This window comes from Perognathus longimembris, chromosome 12, assembly GCF_023159225.1.
Source record: "Perognathus longimembris pacificus isolate PPM17 chromosome 12, ASM2315922v1, whole genome shotgun sequence".
Lineage (NCBI taxonomy): Eukaryota > Metazoa > Chordata > Mammalia > Rodentia > Heteromyidae > Perognathus > Perognathus longimembris.
Window position 1 is genome coordinate 20,097,083 of NC_063172.1, and position 20,476 is coordinate 20,117,558.

Below are 20,476 nucleotides of genomic sequence, written 5' to 3' on the forward strand. Positions count from 1 at the left end.
TATCAAAATTGTATGGATGAGAATAGTTAGGTTAAAGAAAGAATGGCTTCTGTATCAAAACAATTTATGATCAATGAAATTCTATAAACATGTTCAGAATAACAAAAATCAAAAATAAGGGTTTTATTTCAATTTTGAACCACAAAAAGGTGAAAAATGAGAAATAAATATAAGCATTACTTATCAAGATATCACTTCAGGAATTAAATTGAGTGTATTTTTGTAGAGGAATGACAAAGGCTACTTACCATGGGTGCTGTTAAACACTGGGAAGTGAATTACAATTTAACTTGTTCTGAGTAGTTGTGCTTTAATTCATGTTTCCTAAACGACTGACAAGACCTACCTACTTGAATATTTATTTTTATTGACCTTTGCTATATACATAAAATAGAGGAAATTAATAGAAAATACTGTCACTGTAGACTTACTTTATACTGTGTGATATTATTTATTGAAAGCCTACTTCTAATGAACAAACTCCTTAATTTATGACCATAGTATACTCTCTGACAATCTGAGCCTAAGATCTAGACTGAACTGTGGAACACTGAGGAAATTGCTGGAAACAATAAAACATTTTTGGAAATTGAAGCAGAAGTCTTAGCCCTAAACAAGGTTTTGTGACATTGTGTTATAAAAGCCTTTTGTCTAAAATGATTGCACAAGATTTTTTTTCACCCAATTTACTGTTCACTTATAAATGGGATTTCTGAGTTAAAACTCCTTTCTAGAACTACTTAAAGGCAATACAAAATGGGATTTTTTTCACTTTACCTATCTTTTCATTATTGCTGAATTATGAGTGAGAAACAGATTGAGAAACTTGAGTTTAAAAGTGATGGATCTTTTCTTATTACCTAGATATTACATCTAACTTGTTTAAAGTGATCATGGTAAAAGTTATAAGGAACACATGTTCTTAAAACACCCCTTCCCCCTACACACTCATATACTTTACAATATAACAATAATTATTCCTGTTATTTTAAACTACTTAAAAATACTTTTCTTAATGGAGAAACCACATATTTGGTAGAGATTAATTGGAAGTAACATTCAGTACCTTTATTAAGATATAATTAGGACAAATAATCTGATATGCAGCTACAGAAGAAAGAACAGAGAAATAATATTTTTCTCTTACCTCAGACACTTGGTTTTGGCTTATTTAAAAATGGGCTTCATATTTATGTTGTAAATTTATGAGTAATTCAAGTGGGATAACTTGGAAACTTTAAAACATATAGTTTTAAACTCATATTAAACTTTTTCCTGAAAGAAGTAAAATAAGTTTGTTCAAACTTGAAACATCCTATATGTTGAATAGATGACATTATTGGATAATCCAGTAACTGTTTTTATTTTGGGAAATATTAAAAGTAAAAAGTACGGGCTGGGGATATGGCCTAGTGGCAAGAGTGCCTGCCTCGGATACACGAGGCCCTAGGTTCGATTCCCCAGCACCACATATACAGAAAACCGCCAGAAGCGGTGCTGTGGCTCAAGCGGCAGAGAGTGCTAGCCTTGAGCGAGAAGAAGCCAGGGACAGTGCTCAGGCCCTGAGTCCAAGGCCCAGGACTGGCAAAAAAAAAAAAAAAAAAAAAAAAAAAAAAGTAAAAAGTAAACATAGTTCAAATAAAATTGAACAGTGTGACTATTTTGTTTCTTTATTTTTAAAAAACTTAATTTCATTGTCAAGGTGATGAACACAGCAGGTACAGTTATATACATTAGGTACTGAGTACATTTCTTGTCATATTTGTTACCTCCTCCCTTATTTTTCACCCACCTTTCCTCCTCCCCAACCCCACCACCAAGTTGTACAGTTAGTTTACAACATATTGTCTTGTAAGTATCACTGTTGTACTGGTTCCAAATAAATATAGACTATGATTTCCCTTATTGGTAATAGTATGTATCTAGGATAGGCCTAGCAGAGGATAATAGTAGCTCAGTGAATATGTACATGTGATCATATAAGAGGGTGTTAAGTGAAATGAATTCCAAGATATGAAATTAAGTGGTTTTATAACATTGTTGTTATTTTAAAATTGTATTTGAAATTACTTCTTTTTTATCTTCCCTAAGGATTAGCCCATATTGTCTCTATTTGATTTTGGTATCCAGGGTATTGTATATATGTTTATCTTAATTAGGGAAGGGAAGGAGAACATCAAAATGTTGAGACAAAGGACAAAGGGTGAACCAGTGTTTCTCTGATTTTTACCATTTGTTTATTTATATACATACATACATACATACATACATATATACATACATATATACACATATATATTTGCTTAAGACTGTCCATTGTATACCAAAAATTTGTATTGGCTTTCATGATCCAGAAATTATTAAGACAGGCAAAGTCTCGAATTTCATGGCTCTTTCATTTCATTGAAAACAATTGACACCAAACAAGTTAGTAGATAATTTCAGAACATAACTAGTACTTCAAGAAGTAAGTCAGAATAAAGCAGAGTTACTGACACTGGAATAAGGTGGTAAAATATATGTCCAAGTTTTCAAGTCCAACATCGCTGTAGAATTTTATTGTAATAATGCACTGAAACTTGATGTTGCAAACATCTAATTCACTTATATTTGCCTATAGTTTCAGTCAGAAGTTCACATTTTTACTGTAAATTCACATATTTTTTTCTAAAACATTTGTGTAAGTGCAAAGTTATGCATAGAACCAAAAAATTGGATGTAGATAAAGTATGAGGACTTGCATATCTGGGTAAAGCAATTATCCTAACAAAGATATTTTGTATGAATTTATAGAACCATAAGTCTGGAAACAGATTTGCATACCTATTTTACTACAAGATGAATTGTGGCAGGAAAGACTACTGCTTTACATCAGTGGAATTGACATCATTCCTATCTTCACATAAATAACATGAGTTAATATTTCTTCTAATACCTGACTTCAAAAACTAATTGTAGATCTTAATGTAATAAGTAAATCAATAATAATGATATGTAGGTAAATTTCATCATTTTGTAATGACAAAAATGCATACTTACACATTATGTAAATCTGATGGCAATTAATATTTTAAGGAATAATGAAAGGTTTTGTCATTATATGCAGGAGAAGCTCCAGGATGAATGATAGTTCTACTTTAGATGTACTTCCTGGCAGCATAGGTTTTCATTCTGTAATTATTCATTGAATTTTCTAGGTCTGTACATTTCTCACTGCACTTAAAATAAAAAAAATAATTAAAAATTTAAAAAAGGCTTATGAAGTAATGCCATTTGTGCTTATTCAATAAAACATTGCAATGGCCTGAAAGCTTTTTTGGCATTATAATATAGGAATAGTATTCCACAGTGAATGTTATTAGTTTGAAAGGTATGCAAATGTGTTCTAATAATATGAGACTTAAAAGATAAATGCACTTACCCCAACCTTTACCAAAATCGGTTGCTCAAAATGTATAGAAAATTAAAATACTGAGCTTATTTCTTTTTGAGTTTCCTCAATTTGAAAGGTTGGATGATCTCATGGTTTTTGACAAATTAAAACTTTGAAGAAATGATCATTTGATCAAAATCATTCATCGACTTTCTACTAAACACCAGACTATTTTTTAGCTACAGTTTATAATACCTATATTTACATCTACATATATATCTATCTATCGCTCGATCGATTAATCTATCGATCTATCTATATTTGTCGCTCTGTCAGTCCGTATCTGTCCTCTGGTCTGTCTATATATTACACACTTTGGCTGTGTATATAGTTCTATTCTGTAATTCTGGCTACACAGGTGGTGGATCACATTTTCAGAGCAGTTTCATGAGATCTCCATCTCAGCAAACAAACTTGGCTTAGAGTTTCACAGCTGCAATTCCAGCTGCACAGGTATTGGTAGCGGGGAACAGGCTAGTCTGACAAAAATGCAAAACCTTTTCAGAAAATTAACCTAAAATTAAAAGGGCACAGGAACTTCTTTATGTGGTAGCGTGCTCAGTTTGCAAGTGCATGAGGTCCTAAGTTCTACAGTTCTACCAAAGAGTAAAAACAAGTCAGAGGTGATAAATACTGAAAGGGGCTTTTCAGTAACACAAGGAGAGAGAATTGAAATAGAAAAATGACCCTTTCTGTCAATATTGTAAATTTCTGATTACATTGAGGAACTGGAGGGACAGGTACATATGTTGAGACTAGAGGAAGAGGCTTTGTGCAACTTCAGAGTGAAGTTCCCAAGACACATTCAGCAATTAAAAAAAAAATCCATGTAAACATTTTCAAATTAAAATTGGAACATGACTCAGTAAAATAGAAAAATTGAACATATATTTATATATTCACACACAGACATATATGCATATGCACACATCTATGTGTGTATATATGTGTTTAGACACATATAAGGGATGCATAAATATATAGAGAATACAGAGATATTTATTGACACTGATTTCTTCAAGGAATTCATTTTAGTAATGAAGTCAGAAATTTGGGTTTGCAACTTACAGAAGACTTACGAAAAGTGTGGAAGGTTGTGTATTCATAAACTAAAGACTGTTTCAGTGTAGAATTGAATGCTACTGAAAAACTGAAATAAATCTAACCTCCTTTCATACCATGCCCCCCAATAATGCCATTAAAAAGAATGGAATAAATAGACTCAAGAGACAGTGAAGTATGAGCTGGAAAACTCATGCAACATGATTCTTTATCTACAAGTTATTCCAAAGGTTAGTAAAATAAAAATAATTACACTTGGACATGGCTAATTAAACAGCACTGTAAGCATCTCAGTGTGAAAACCAAGGGAGATATTCTTAGGAGAGGATCATGATGGCTCAATATTTATGTGCATACAACCATATAAAATGATGTTTATCAAAATTAATCCTGTGAAAGAGAAACAAGTTTTTATTGCTGTAATGCTCAGTTATTTTTTCCTTTCTTTTTTCTCCTCGATTTATTCCTTGTATTCACTGTTTTTTATTTCTGTACACTTTGTCTTGTACATAAGTTTATCTGGTTTGGGGAGGGGAAGGGGAATCAAAGAAATGGTGGGACAAAGGGTGACCTAATTCAATAGTGATATTAATTAGACACTATATTGGAAATGAACTTTACAACTTAGAGAGAAAATGGGTTTGGAGGCAGAAAGGTTGAAGAAAATGAGGGAGGGTATAACTGTTCAAAGGAAATGTACTTATTATATTAGTTATGTAACTGTAACCCCTCTGTACACCTACTACAAAATTTAAATTACGAAAATGAAGCAGTCTTTGTCATGGCACACTGTTAACAAAAACATGCAGAGCAGATAAATGGTAATACATAAATGATCATATACTTCCTTTATGAAAACCAGTGTTATTTATATCTATGTGTGTGGTTGCTGAAAGACCTGTAAAAGTGGAAGACACATGAAGAAAAAAATTTAACAAACTGATGGTACTGGAATAAGAGCCCATGAGATGAGAAAAGAATATCTTCATAGAAGTAATTATGAAAACTTACAGAAGGAAAAGGAAAAGATCAAAAGCGCCAGATGCATAAAGAAGACAAGAAGAACAGAAAAAAATGGCTTTAGTAGTAAATGTTTAGGCACAATCTTAAAAGAGTTATGCCAAAATTATATGGCAAAGATCACTTACAGGAGTTTATCAAAATATTAAAAAAGAAATGCAAACTTGAGTGATATTCAATCACACATCTTTGCTAGCACAAAATACAGTTTAAAGTAACAGTAAAATACTTTACAAATGGCCATTACAATTTTCTGTATGTGAGGAAAGATTAAATGTGAAATAAATGAGAAAGAGTTAAAAATTAAATATATTGGGTGGTATGTGTGTGTACACAAATGTGTTAACCAAAATTCTATATGTTCAGGGGAGAACTCAAACAGTCTAATTCCTTTGAATTTTTTTTTTTTTTGCCAGTCCTAGGGCTTGAACTCAGGGCCTGAGCACTGTGCCTGGCTTCTTTTTGCTCAAGGTTAGCACTCTTCCACTTGGGCCACAGCACCACTTCTGGCCATTATTCTGTATATGTGGTGCTGGGGAATTGAACCCAGAGCTTCATGTATAGGAGACAAGCTCTCTTGCCACTAAGCCATATTCCCAGCCCAGTGTAAATCCTTTGAAAGGCTTAACAATTTTTAACAAAATAAACACCAGGAAAAAGGTACTTGAAAGGGGGTAGGATGTTGCCTTTCCAAATATTTAGTGTTCCCAAAGTTGTTTCTGAAGATGGGAAACATTTCATGTTGTAGCTGTAGTATCATAAATGTCCCAATTATTGGGTGCAATTGCATTGTCTAAGTTTAAAATACAGCAACTTTAGTTTGAGGATTTCATCTTTCATGCATCCAAAGTTATTTCTCATGTTTCATATGACTAACAATAAAAATTAACAATAGAAAAATGGAAAATAAATTTGAACACAGGCATACTACATAAAATGTACTGATTTTAAAAACCGTGTAGTTGAACTATCTATTTGGCTCAGAGTTCAAACAGTGGTCTAGTAGGGATTCTATTAATCAGCATCAGAAACAAAAATGATTGGTTAGAATTATTCTTCTGAACCAGAGAAATATCACTGATTTTTAACATAAATACAAAGAATGCATATTGTATGATTGACTCAATTTTGAAAATATGTACTAATACATACTATGTGAAGATTTTTCTGTATAGTATATCTAATAAAATCTTGGAAAGTCAAACACCAGGCAGACAATAAGGACCAATTTTGTGTTATATATGAGGGAAGATATATCCTTTCTACTGTTTAATACTTTTGTCACATTATATTGATTTAAAATACAAAACTTTTGAAATAGCTTTAATTGTGATGCATAATGTCATGTTCATATTTAATAAAACTGAAAATAAGATGGGTAATGAACACAAGGCCGATTATTTTTAAGTGTGGGTTATAATTTGCCTAGAGAAAAAAACACACACAAAAAAAGATGACTTGGAAGACATGAAACATCATGCCCATGAAATAAATGTGGACAGCCCTGGGCAAGTTAACTCAGGACATATGTCCTCCTTCTGAAGCAATCAGAACTATGAGGCTTGAAAATATAGAAAACCTCCCATAGAACAGATTGTAGCTGAAGGGATACATGGTTACATTTTATCTGAAGTTCAAATTAGAAGCTGTTCAGGCAGAAAAGTAATAGAAATGGGCGATAGCTAATTAGCCTAAGGCTTTAAAGCAAATTACTCTCCAAGAAGAAATTTTAAAAGGATATATATATATTTTTTTAATTTTGACAATCATAAAGTGCCCTTTTTGATTATTGGTGCTACATACAGTTATTGATTTCTTGAATATATTGGTCCATTTACTTGCTATTTTTTGAACAACAAAAGAATACAAAAATTTTGCTTCACTAACCAAGTTTAGAGCTTCATTCCATAAAGAGATAACCTTGTCATCAGTCATCAGAGTGAAATACTTTAGAACTTACAGGTGTTTAACAGAAAAATGACTTCCTATGTAAAATACAAGATAGAGCTGTAAGGAGAGACTGTAATTGGTGTATAACTTTTACAATCAGCCTCTATCTGTCACAGCTGGAACTCGGCCTTCTAAATTGAATACGTTTACTCTTACTTTGCAAAAAATATACATATCCACATTTTATTGAACTAAATCTTCAAAAAATACAAGAGCTCAGGCTCTCAGTGACTCAGACCTCCTACATAACCAGTATAGAAGTTGAGCTCACTGCCACTAGTTTCCCATGACCAATTTAGATCTTATCTTTACTCTTCAACTGTAGGATTCACTCTGATGAGATGAATGCAGGAAAACGTTTAAATTACACTGCATTTTCTCATCAAAGGTAGAACAAAAGTATAGACTTCTTAAAATCTTTTCTGTCTAGTTTGAGGATGGATGTAGATTTTTCCTAAAACACGAATCACACAGTAGAGTTGTAGGTAAGACAAACATGTACTGCCAAAAAAAGATAAAGTGAAATTCATCCCTTTGAGGCTAAATGAACATACCATCATCATCAATTTTTATGTTATTTATTATTTTTTACAATTTCATGGGAAAAATTTTTGAAAAAAGATAAGCATATTCAAGAATTTTTTGGCTGAAATATGCAATGTATGTTGAATGTTGAATGTACATTGGATGTTTGTTTCTTTAAATGATTTCTATTGTTTACATCAATAGGAGGGATAAAATTTTCTGTATTTTGTTACAGATTTCTTCACTTATATTTACACATTTTATTTCTATTCTTACAATAAACATTTTAGTTGTGTGCATATAGTTAGGAAATTTTCACAGTTTAAAAGTGCAACCTACAAAATTATTATTAACCTCATTCTTCCACAAATAAAATATTTGAGAATGTTATAAATTAAGATTTTTAATGATATTATTATCTCTTTTTTTCTTTTGCTGCAGGATTTATTTATACATGTGGTGGAACTTTAAAAGGACTCAATGGCACTATAGAAAGCCCTGGCTTTCCATATGGATATCCGAATGGTGCAAACTGTACTTGGGTAATAATAGCAGAAGAACGGAATAGAATACAGATTGTATTTCAATCCTTTGCACTAGAAGAAGAATATGATTACTTATCCTTATATGATGGACATCCTCATCCTACAAACTTTAGGACCAGGTCAGTGTACCTTGAGTAGAAGAAGGGAAGGGAAATATTGTATGGGTAAGCTTAATTTGTGTATTGAAGAATGGTTTCAAAGTCTTGGCAATTTATATAATGTTTGCTTGGAAATATGTGCTCCAAAAATGTTTTCTATATTTCTAACAACCAAATACCGGTCTATTATTTATACCTCTCAAAAGGTAGAGACAAATTGAATTGTGGATTTTTTTACAGTGGTTAAAGTTTGGGGTTTAAGATAATTATATCTTAGTGAAGTAAGTTATTCTTTATGTTTGTAACTCATGGCAAAATGAAAGTGTGTTGTGTAATGTGTCATCCAGTGGTATGCATCCAGTTTTTATAAACAGCAATACACAAACATAATTTAAATTTAACATTGACATGCTATCAGTACACACTATTTTCATATAGTATATTAATATCTAAGCAATATATCTTTTTGTATATCACAAACATGAACATTCATATTTCCACTCTTCCAAATTAAAATGTTTATTTCAAATTACTTGATAAAATGTAAAAATTAGCTCTCATTATTAAAGTATTTCTACACAATTGCCTCTTGTTAAATAGTGTATTCAAAAATAAGTAGTGCCATTGCTATATTAGTGAAAGCCCTGTGTAATAATAAATCATCTATAACTTAACCAAAAAATTAAATATCTGCTGTAACACACTTCATTAATACTAGATTTTTACCTAGGTTTACATATTATATATATATATTTATTTACATTATTTACATATAGTTGTGTCTTAATTTCTCCACTTGAAATATTTGGAACAGAAAACATGTAGGAAATTAAAGACAGAACATACTTAGCACTGCTTGAGTTTTTATTCCATAATTTTATCACCGTTTCCTATTAGTTGATAAATATTTTCTCCTTCCAGTCCTACCTGATCATGATCAACATTGAATATCTATCATATTGTATAATTATATTGCTCACCTTTTAAGTAAAAAAATCCCTTTAAAGTTGTACTGTAAAGGAAATGATGGACCCCGACATAATATTCTTATACACGTATAGTTTTGTTACTTATTAGTTTATAGGGCAAACCACACCACATCTGCTTAATGTGGAAGATATTAGCAAAATATTAGCAAGGGATGTCATTCTCTTCATTGTTCTCTTCTGATAGTTTTTGAGAGAATATAGAAAATAACTACCTTGAGTATAACTGTTATTAGAGCACATTTGATCTGTTTCCAGTATTCTTACAGATAATAGTGCTTGAGTTGTTTCAAGTCACATGAAAAACTCAACAATTTGATTTCTGGTCAGGCTTTAACTTTCCTACATTTTCCTTCTCTGACTTAAGGGCATTTCTGATTTTGTTTTTAACTTATGTTGTTAAACTTACAGCATCTATCCATTTATAAAGACAGTGTATGTCATATATGAATGGCAGTCCTCTTATCATCAAGTCATCTTATTAACAGCTGGATGTCTATATTTAATGACACAGACCAAAGTCAAGATAGGTAATAAGGAAACCTGTGTACATATGAGTTTGTCTTAACTAGTAAGTGTGTGTATGTGTGTGCATGCTTGAGTGTGGGAGAGGGCATCTGTCCATACTTGTACATAAAAAATCAGATTATAAATCCAAGTGTAAAGGAAGAGGGAAGCCATATGTAGAATTTCAAGGCATCTAAAATAAAATGTATAAGTACCTAAACACTTTTGGATATCTTCTACTCTAACAAGGGTATATGCTTTACAAGTAAAATACAAACAAAAATGAATCCTTTTCTGCAATGTAGATTCTATAAATGTACTATAGCTTCCTCTGTATAAGTATCTATTTATAATCATATGAGTTTTGTCTTTAATTCTCAATTTTATCACATGATTGACATACATCTGATTATTATAGATACTTACACCGTCACATATTCTAAGGTATCTTATTTACTCTTATAAAATTATTTTTTCTTTTTATCTTTCTAAATGATTTATATAATTTATTTATACTTAAATGAATATTCTTTACGGTGATTCAATTATTTACCAGGAAATCACTTTCTTTCTTTAGTTATTTTGGTTATAAAAATTAATGAAAAAGGAGCTGGGAATATGGCCTAGTGGCAAGAATGCTTGCCTCCTACACATGAAACTCTCGGTTCGATTCCCCAGCACCACATATATGGAAAACGGCCAGAAGGGGCGCTGTGGCTCAGGTGGCAGAGTGCTAGCCTTGAGAGGGAAGAAGCCAGGGATGGTGCTCAGGTCCTGAGTCCAAGGCCCAGGACTGGCAGAAAAATAAAAAAAAATAATGAAAAATTAACAGAATTTTATATAATGATATAAACCATTCTTTTTTTTTTCATTATTGTAAAAGTGAAATGCAGAGGGGTTATAGTTTCATAGGCAAGGCACTGAATAAATTTCTTATCCAACATATTTACCTCCTTAATTATTTCTATGTACAAATTTTAGAAGATATCCACACACTACATAAACTTTATTTTTTTTCTATTTTTGTATATGCAACGGTAATGCATTCCTAAGTTTTTAATATAGAATTGAAAAATATTGTAGGGCTCGAACTGTGACACAAGTGGTTCAGCACCTGCCTTTGTAATGACTTGAGTTCAATTCCTAGTACTTCCAATTCACACACACACACACACACACACACACACACATACACACACACCTTCTTTAGTAGTAGAAGACTTTGACCTTGTTTTTCTCATTTGTCTTTGAATATGAAATGTCTTGTAGATATTTGGCTGTATCAGAAATCTGGGGCACAGTATCTTAAGCAGAAACAATTTTGTTCTCTAATATATCAATAACTTCATTCATGTACAACTGATCAGATTACCCAAAACTTTTTTCAAAGTCTGTACAAGATCATTTTTTTGTATTATGTTCCAGAAGATTCCTATAACATCACCTTTGGCCAGCAGCATTTCCGCTTCAGACTTGATTGTGCAAAGGATTGTGAAACCTAAGGCTTAATCAACTGGTGGAATCTTTCACAGTATCCTGAGATTCCTACTCAGTTTTTATTTTGCTTCTTAAAGTTAACCAAAAGTGAAATATGAAGAATGTTTTATCTTTAAAGTTCTTCATAAATTACACTTGCCAAAGAGGAAGTTCATAGTCATAATGTGGTTCTGTCTGAAAATAAACTGTATTTTGTAGAATTACAGAAATGTACATGAAAAATGATACTGAAATAAAAGGTAGGTTAACATTCAATACAAAAAAACATATATGCTTATATAAATGAACAAAAATTCTTATTGGCAGAAGCATAAAATATACTCAAAATGGATCTACTGCAACAGAAATGGAGAGGTTGTGATTAGAAAAGATATTTTATGAGAGACAAGCTGACATAGAGTCAGTGACAGCTGGGGAGATATGGCAAAAAGTTGAGAATTCTATGTGAAAGAACAGCCAATATAAAACTCTAATTCTGCAACATGCTCTGAAAGTGAAGAAGCAAGGAAGAGGGATAGAGATGGAAGAGGGTGATGTATCACACACAGCCACACAAGGAAACCTCTGTAAGTTTGAATTTTTACCAGAGAACTGAGCAGCCATTGTAGGGTTTTTAGTTTTTATTTTTTATTGTCAAACTAATGTACAGATTCATACGTTAGGCATTGGATACATTTCTTGTTCTGTTTGTTACCTCCTCCCTCATTCCCCCCTCCCCCTCCCCCTTTCCCCTTCTCCCCATGAGTTGTTCAGTTCATTTACACCAGTTTTGCAAGTATTGCTTTTGTAGTCGTTTGTCTTTTTTACCCTGTGTCTCTCGATTTTGGTATTCCCTTTCAGTTTATTAGTTCTAATACCAGTATACACAGTTTCCAATGTACTCAGATAAGATACAGAGATAGTGCGGATACAACCACAGGAAGGGGATACAAGGAAATCATCAATAATAGAAGCTACGGTTACACATTCCACATTGAAAGTAATTACAACAGTGATAAAACAATCGTTTCCATAACATGGAGTTTATTTCACTTAGCATCATTTTATGTGTTCATAAGGGTATAGCTATTGTGCTTTTGTGATCCTCTGCTGCGACTTGCCTAAACCTGTGCTAAGTATTCCCTATGAGGGTTTTGAGTGGAGAGATTCTGTCTTGGCTCATCACCCACAGAGCTGACAGGTATTACACAATTTGTAAGGCCTAGGTTGAGCCTCCCAGGCCCTGCCAGTCTACTCAGGTACTGCTGTAAGCCAGAGGCAAAGAGAGAAATACATTCGCAAGAGGGGTCTTTTTTCCAATTTTACCAACCAGTAGGGACACACTTTTCTAATTTCCACAGCCCTTGACACTGATGTGTTTTATACTCTCAAAAGGTCATTGCTCTATGATGATTTGTGGAGGATGGATTAGTCAAGTCCACAAAAGTTGTTATCTTGGGATGCATAGAGTTTTGTAAGTTTTGTTCTTATGGAGGAAATATTGTGTTATATAATACTCAATAATATATATATATATACCTTTACTATATAGATATATATATCTTTATTTCTTTATATTTGAAGAAACTGTAACCTCATGTGAATCTATAAATTACATCTGCTACTATCAGCTCTTTGAAGGGATTAAGCTGTGAATAATATTTAAATAAAAGAAATGTGAAATGCCGTGGTGGGAACGAAGCAGTGAGGCAGGCCTGATTTTCTTTTTCTACAGTCCCAGCTTTTCAAGAGACTGAGGCAGGGTGATTATGGGCACTCAGCAGTTAAAGTCAGTTTGGTTAATTTAGAAAAAAGTTTTACTGTATATTCTCAAGAATGAAACAATATGAGATAATAAGCACTGTTTCAATGCTTTAAAGAATATAAAGATGCTTAGTTTGGTAAGTGTACAAAAAATTACTGGTAGACTTAGGCTTAATGTTATTCTTGTCATAAAATAAGAAACAGATTCCCCAAACAGGATTGAAACTTTCTTAATTCCTTTAAGTATATAATATTTATATATGCCTGTTAACATATTGCTTAACTTTATGACTTAAAGAAGAATAAGATAGTCATATATATTTACGTAAAATTGGAGACCATAAAACTACAACTTTTTTTTTACCATTAGAAAACAAGTGAGGGAAATAGTTTTTGTATGAACGCATTTTTATTTCACTTGGATAAATGCTTAGGAGGAGAAATGTAGATATTGCATAGAAATATGTTTAATTTAATAAAAATATCTTCAAAAATAAAACAGATGTTCAACGCTGTTTTTCCATTTTATAACACTACCATTGTACAAGAGTTCCAATTATTTTATACATCTTTGTAACCATTTGAGATTATCAGTCGTCAGCCTATGTATATATCTCTCTCTACACACACAGATACAGACACACACACATATGCACTTTTGTGCTATCTAGAGAAGTGAGTATATGCTTCTTATCCATTTATTATATGCATTTATGAAGGATCTACTAAAATACTTTCCTCATATTCGCTACATTATTTTCTATGTCTTGATTTTGCTGCAATTTTTATAGCATGTAGTTTATAATTATGTGAATTGCAAGTGTATTCCAATATGTGACTTGATTTTCTGTTTTTATATTAACTTTTGATGAACTACAGTTCAAAATTTTAACACAGTACAATATATTAATATTTATTTAATGGGTTCTCCCCATATAGCCTAGTGAATATTCTTTTAGCCTACATTTCCCTTCATGTTTTTAAATTTATAAAGCTATCCTTTATAATTAGGTACACTGCCTGTCAGGTATGAAGGAGTTTAGGTACATTTTGGTCCATTTGAGTATTTCCTTGGAGAAGGCTTGACATGGCATATATTTATGAGATCCTAGAAATGACAATTCAATATATTATGTGTACCCGCTGACTGCCTCTGGGTACAATTACAATTAAGCATGTTTCAAGTAAATTTTTAAATGAGTACTTATTAGCTAAGTTTTGCTATTGATACTGTTTATTAATATTTTTAACCCTAAATTATATTTTCCCAATGTAACTTTCAATAGCCTATTGACCACAATCATTTTTCATCATAATAAGGCAATGTGCTTCACTTTTATGGTTAAAGTGTATGAACTTTAGATATTCTTGAGTGTAATACCATTTAACTACTCAGTATTTTTTTAGTATTTTTTTCACAACTTCTTATTCAGTTTTGGAATGTGCAGGATTCTTGACATTGCCATAGAATTTGCAAGCCTAAGAGACACAATCACACTCTAGGAACTACAGGGAATAAGCAACTACGTGTAGCTTACTTTACCACATGCATCATTTGTAGGACTTTCCTACTTCAGAAAAATAACAGTGTGCCATAACTGTGTATATATTGTGCTATTATTCTTACATTTGCTTCTCTATTTTGCTACCTGGACATCCTACAAAACATTTTATACTCCTGATCATTTTTCCCCTCTTGTTTCTCTCTGTTCCTTTCAATATCATCTAATTATCTGCCTCCTTACATTTAGGTATAATGAAGTAGATAAGGTCTTCTTCCTGAAAATTATTAGACAATATTGTTAATTCATAGGAACAATTGGGTATATTTTATGACAGTGTACTTTGGTGACTAATCTCCACTTGATATTTCTTTTCTTGTCCTTGTCTCCAAGCTGCTTTATAGGTTAGATTCAGAGTGGTACAACTCAGTCTAATTTTCTGTAACTGAAAATTCCTCTCTTAGAGGAAATGGAACCAGCCATGCTATCTTGATTATCTTTCATACACATGAGATGTCTGGGAAATGCAGAGGCTGTACTGCTGAGATAACAGCATAAATAATTTCTATGCGTAGGTGACTGTCCTGCAACAGCATATGTGAAATTAACTACTGTTTACTAAAAAATAAAGTGAATTAATGCCAGGCTTTTCTTATTTTATTTAAAACATTAATGAGATGCCTCAAGCAGAAAAGTGATTTTAATTTCAGTTGGACTATGACATTAGCATTGGCCTTTTGTGAAAAAGTAGACCTTGGGAAAAAGGGGACTTTTCTTGTTGTTTCTTTGTTTTACTATAGACAAGCTTTTAAAGGATGATATGCTGTTCATACCTCTTCCCTGGTGCAGTAATTTACTAAAGACATTGCATTGCCATTGGGCATGGAAGTGAATTAGCTAAAAAGTCAATTAAAATGATGATGCACCTTAGGTAGTTAATGACTCTTTCATTAAAATATCATTCCTCATTTTGAGGCATTCAGATTAATTGTTGGATAGATCTCAAGGACAGTTAGGATTTTTAAAGTTTTTGTGAACATAAAAAGGCAAGGATTCAAGAGTCTACACAGTTATTTCTTGTTGATATTAGGCATGTTGCCAAAAGTAATTTGAGGTGGCTTCTGATGAAAAATAGACCAATTTAATCCATTACAACTGATAATAAAACAAAACAAAGATAATAAGCAAGATTGTACACTTTAGTCCATGGATCATAATCATTCAATATTTTACAGGCAAACATGTGAAAGAGTTTTTGTTGTTGTTGTTTTCAGTTAGTTAACTTCACTAAAACAGCACTGATATCAGGAAATCAATTAGACATGATATTAGGAGCAAGTAGCAATTGTTCTTCTTCAAGTCACTCTTTCTAAACATGTATTTCCCCATCTGTGAAAGTACAGAATCAAAATCTCTGCTTAATTATCTCACAGAAAGGAACTTGATGTTCACATAAATGTTTATAATAAAAGAAAGTTTCCTATAAGTAAACTCCTAAATAAGAATTTATGTTTAGACAACCAATATGTATACTGTGCCCTGAGTTCTCTTCTCCTGGAATTATGTGATATTTTAACAGAAGGCATAGGAACTCAGAAGCTAAACATAGCTGTAGCATTTCTGAACACACACAAAGTAAGAATATTCATTAACTTTTTATGACATCAGTTCAGATATTCATCCCAAGTTCTTATGATACATATAATATAATCAAATACTAGTAATACTGACAATTTTGAATAAATTCAGAAGCCAAAATTCATGCACAGGTCCCAGATTTATATTTCTTTACATTTTTCAATCACAACATGTTTTCAGTGACAGACTGAAAAACTTTATTTATCATTATTATTTTTATTTTTATTTTGTTCTTCTCTCTTTGTTTTTTTGGTTCTGTGGTTTGAGTCCAGGTACTTCAGCATGTAAGAGGATCAATCTAGCATGAACTTTAAAACTCGTGCAAAATACTTGAAAATAGGCAACTCTAGAACCACATAATTTCATTGGCTATGTTATAGTTAATTGACACTATGCTTAAAATGCCAAAATGTTAAATATTACAAGTAAAGGATCCACATTTATAATGATGTCCATGTAGGAACAACTCACAAATTTGTGTATGTGTATGCCAATCTTGGGGTGTGAATTCAGGGACACAGTGCTGTTTTGCTCAAGGATGATTCTCTACCACTTGAATCATAGCTCTACTTCTGATTTTTTTAGGTTAACAAGAATTAAGAGTCTCAAAAACTTTCTTGGGCTGGCTTCAAACTATGATCCTTAAATTTCAGCCTCCTTAGTAGCAGGGATTACAGACTTGGGACACCAGTACCTAGTAGTAAATCACCATTTGTTTTTAAAGAAGCATATGTTCCAAGGATATTTTACCATGAAAGTAATTGGGAAAGGAAATACCAAAATCAAAAGACAAAAAAGGATAAAAAGACAATCCAATGCAACAGCAATACTTATAAAATTATATGGTATAAACCAACTTTACAACTCATGGCAGGGAGAGGGAAATGGAACCGGGGAGGTAACAAGTTGGAAATGTACTCATTGCCTTATGCATGAGACTGTAAATCCTCTGTACTTCACTTTTACAATAAAGAAAAAGAAGTAAAGAAAAAAGAAAAGTAATCACATGAAGGGAATTTCTTCAGAGACACCTTCAAATTTTATTTGTTCAACATATCTATAACTCGCTGAGAGCACATAATAATTGAGATTGGTGGTGTAAAAGCATGTATAATTGATTATGTTCAAGTCTACTTATTTTGTCTTCAGAAACTCCGAAGGTGCTTCAAGTACGTTTTATACGATGTTAGAAAAACATAAAATTTTAAATGGTTACTTAAAATGGCTTATTATATATTGGTTTTATAAATGCTGTAAGTTTGGGAATGCTAAGTTTGGGAAGATAAGTAATTGACTAGAATTCTGGAACTTCATATAATTACTTTGTAAATATTTTTTCTCACAAAATATTAATATCAAAGCAATACAACAGATCTCAGTTTTTGCACACACACACATAAACACATGACTGAACAGAAAATCTTTCAGATATTGTTAGTCCCAATTTATATTACAGTGCATTGTAGTTATATATTTCTATATAGTTTACAAGTCTTTTTTTTTTCTTCTCTCCCTTCCTTTGCTTTGATGACACTATGGTTTTGATTTGTCTAGACTTTGTGTTCCTATCCCAAAAGCAGAAGGAAGAGAGATCACATCTGTCTGCTGATTTTCAATATTCTCTTTTTGATAGCATAGCATTCACAGGCAATTATGCAAAATGAATTGCTCTGTGCTGATCGATTCTACTGTTCTTTAAAAAAACAAAACCAAAAAAAAAACAAAAAAAAAAAACCTTCTAATGTCTGGCCCTGCAATTATTTTCAAAGTCATTCCTGAAAATTCTTCCTTTGAAAATGAGAAGAGGGCTGGGGGTATAGCCTAGTGGCAAGAGTGCCTGCCTCGGATACGCGAGGCCCTAGGTTCGATTCCCCAGCACCACATATACAGAAAACGGCCAGAAGCGGCGCTGTGGCTCAAGTGGCGGAGTGCAAGGCCCAGGACAAAAAAAAAAAAAAAAAAAAAAAAATGAGAAGAGATTTGTTGGTACTATTCTGTATTTTTTACTTACATTAATTGGTCTGCTTTTTTATCTTTAACTTTATTGCTTCCAATGCTTTTTGACTTACTGGTGGAAAATTTATGTTTGAGTAGCATGTGTTTTGTTTTAACATGCTGTGATGAGAAGACAGTTGGAATTACACGTTCGGGCTGAAGATCTGTAATTTCAAATGCCATTCATCTTCTCATCATATCTAAATTGTGATGATAACAGTCTGTGGTGGACAGAACAAGAATTTTGTAGTCAGAAAAACATCTGTTGAATTCTAAACCATCCATTAATAAGTATAACATGGCAAACCAGTAATCCTCTCTAAGATTCACAGAATATTTACAAGGCCATCTCCACTGTGTCTGTGGATTAAACATGTAAGACATTGACTCAGTCTACAGTGCATAGAAATTATGGGGGTTTCCATAAACATTCCTTATGATTATTTTAAATTTTGGCTTCTGTAACTATCCATAAAGTTTTCGGTATTATTTAAATAGTACTTCATTTTCTTTTTCTTCTTCCATAAGATGTTGTCAGGGATGTCTTCACCAGAGTGAAAACTAATCACACTACAAGTCACTGCTTCTCAGCCAACCTTCTCCAGAAGTAGTCAATGTGTACTTTCTGTATTTCCTCTGTTGACATATCTCCCACTAATCACTAAATTGGATTTGTCATTTCAGTGACCCTACTGAGAACAAAGTAGTAATGATCCAATTGCCAGATTCGTGGATTGCTGTTTAAGTTCTTCAGATTAACTTTCAATGTCCAAATAATTTGTTTTAAAGGATCAACTCATTAAACACTTACAAAATGAATTAAGAGTCCTCACCGAAAGAGCAAAGTGATCAGGAAATTAATCTCTGATGTGGTCATTTTCTAATGATATAGCTTTAAACATAGAATTTCTCTTTGTAGATGTTTTATTTTCCAAAATAGTAAACTTAAAGTCAGTTGTAGTAGAAATGTTCTGTAGCATACTGAGAATACACTGGTAAATAGAATTATAATAGAAATTTAATCTTGTTTACATAAACATTTTACTTTTGTTCCAAAGTCATATTAGTAAAATATGCTTAATGGTAAAATGGACACATCTGTATTTATGAATAACAGAATTTGAATACATATACATAAAATTAGTTTGTAAACATAGAACCATGGTTGAAAAAATGTATATTTTTTATTAAAAAATAATATTTACAGGCTGGTAATGTGGCTTAGTGGTAGAATGCTTGCCTCACATATATGAAGTCATGACTTTGATTCCTCAGTACCACATACGGAGAAAAAGCCAGAAATGGTGCTGTGGCTCAAATGGTAGACTGCTGGCCTTGAGCAAAAGAAGCTCAGGGACAGTTCTAAGCCCTGAGTTCAAGTCCCAGGACTGGTAAATAATAATAATAACAATAATAATATATAAATGCTTTTTTATAATCAGTGAGGTAGTACTCAGTCATCTCTAATGTATTTTTCTATAATTTGGGTTTTTAAATCCCTTTATTTTAAAAATATCTTTTGTCAAAAAACCTTTAAAGTCATTTTAAAAGTTAGCCCTCTTAATTTCCTTTTCACGACCAAACTAGAAAAACAAACTGCAAAAACTGGAATTTAGTACAGGAAGGTAGGAGAGGGGAGTACGAACTAGTAGTACTGTGCTTCTGAACGGAAATGAGCTCCACTGTACGCCAAAGGAAGATTGCTAAGAGAGCTGTAGGCACCTGGATGTTGCAGTGGGGTGGGAGGCACTTAGCAGATTCTGGGGCAGTGGGGATTTCATTTATATTTATTCTGATATTTAATTTTCACCTGTAATTTTACTAATGTTGAGCTTATTTTGATCAAATTAGCTATAGATTTTTTCAATGTTAGTTTTTCAAAGACAACTAATTGTGCCATTTTTTTTTCAGTCTTCATTTCTTTAATTTCTGCCCTAACCCTTTTAGCTCATTCTGTAGGCTTACTTGGGTTTTT

At 32.3% G+C, this 20,476-nt stretch overlaps 1 protein-coding gene across 3 annotated transcripts in view; it reads left to right on the plus strand.

Moving 5' to 3' along the window:
- Positions 1 to 20,476, plus strand: part of Csmd3 (CUB and Sushi multiple domains 3) — an 860,328-nt gene that overhangs the window by 97,121 nt on the left and 742,731 nt on the right. For all 3 annotated transcript variants that reach the window (XM_048358905.1, XM_048358906.1, XM_048358908.1), the window contains exon 2: positions 8,432 to 8,654. In XM_048358905.1, coding sequence (XP_048214862.1) covers positions 8,432 to 8,654 — 223 coding nt within the window. The remainder of the gene's footprint in view (positions 1 to 8,431; positions 8,655 to 20,476) is intronic.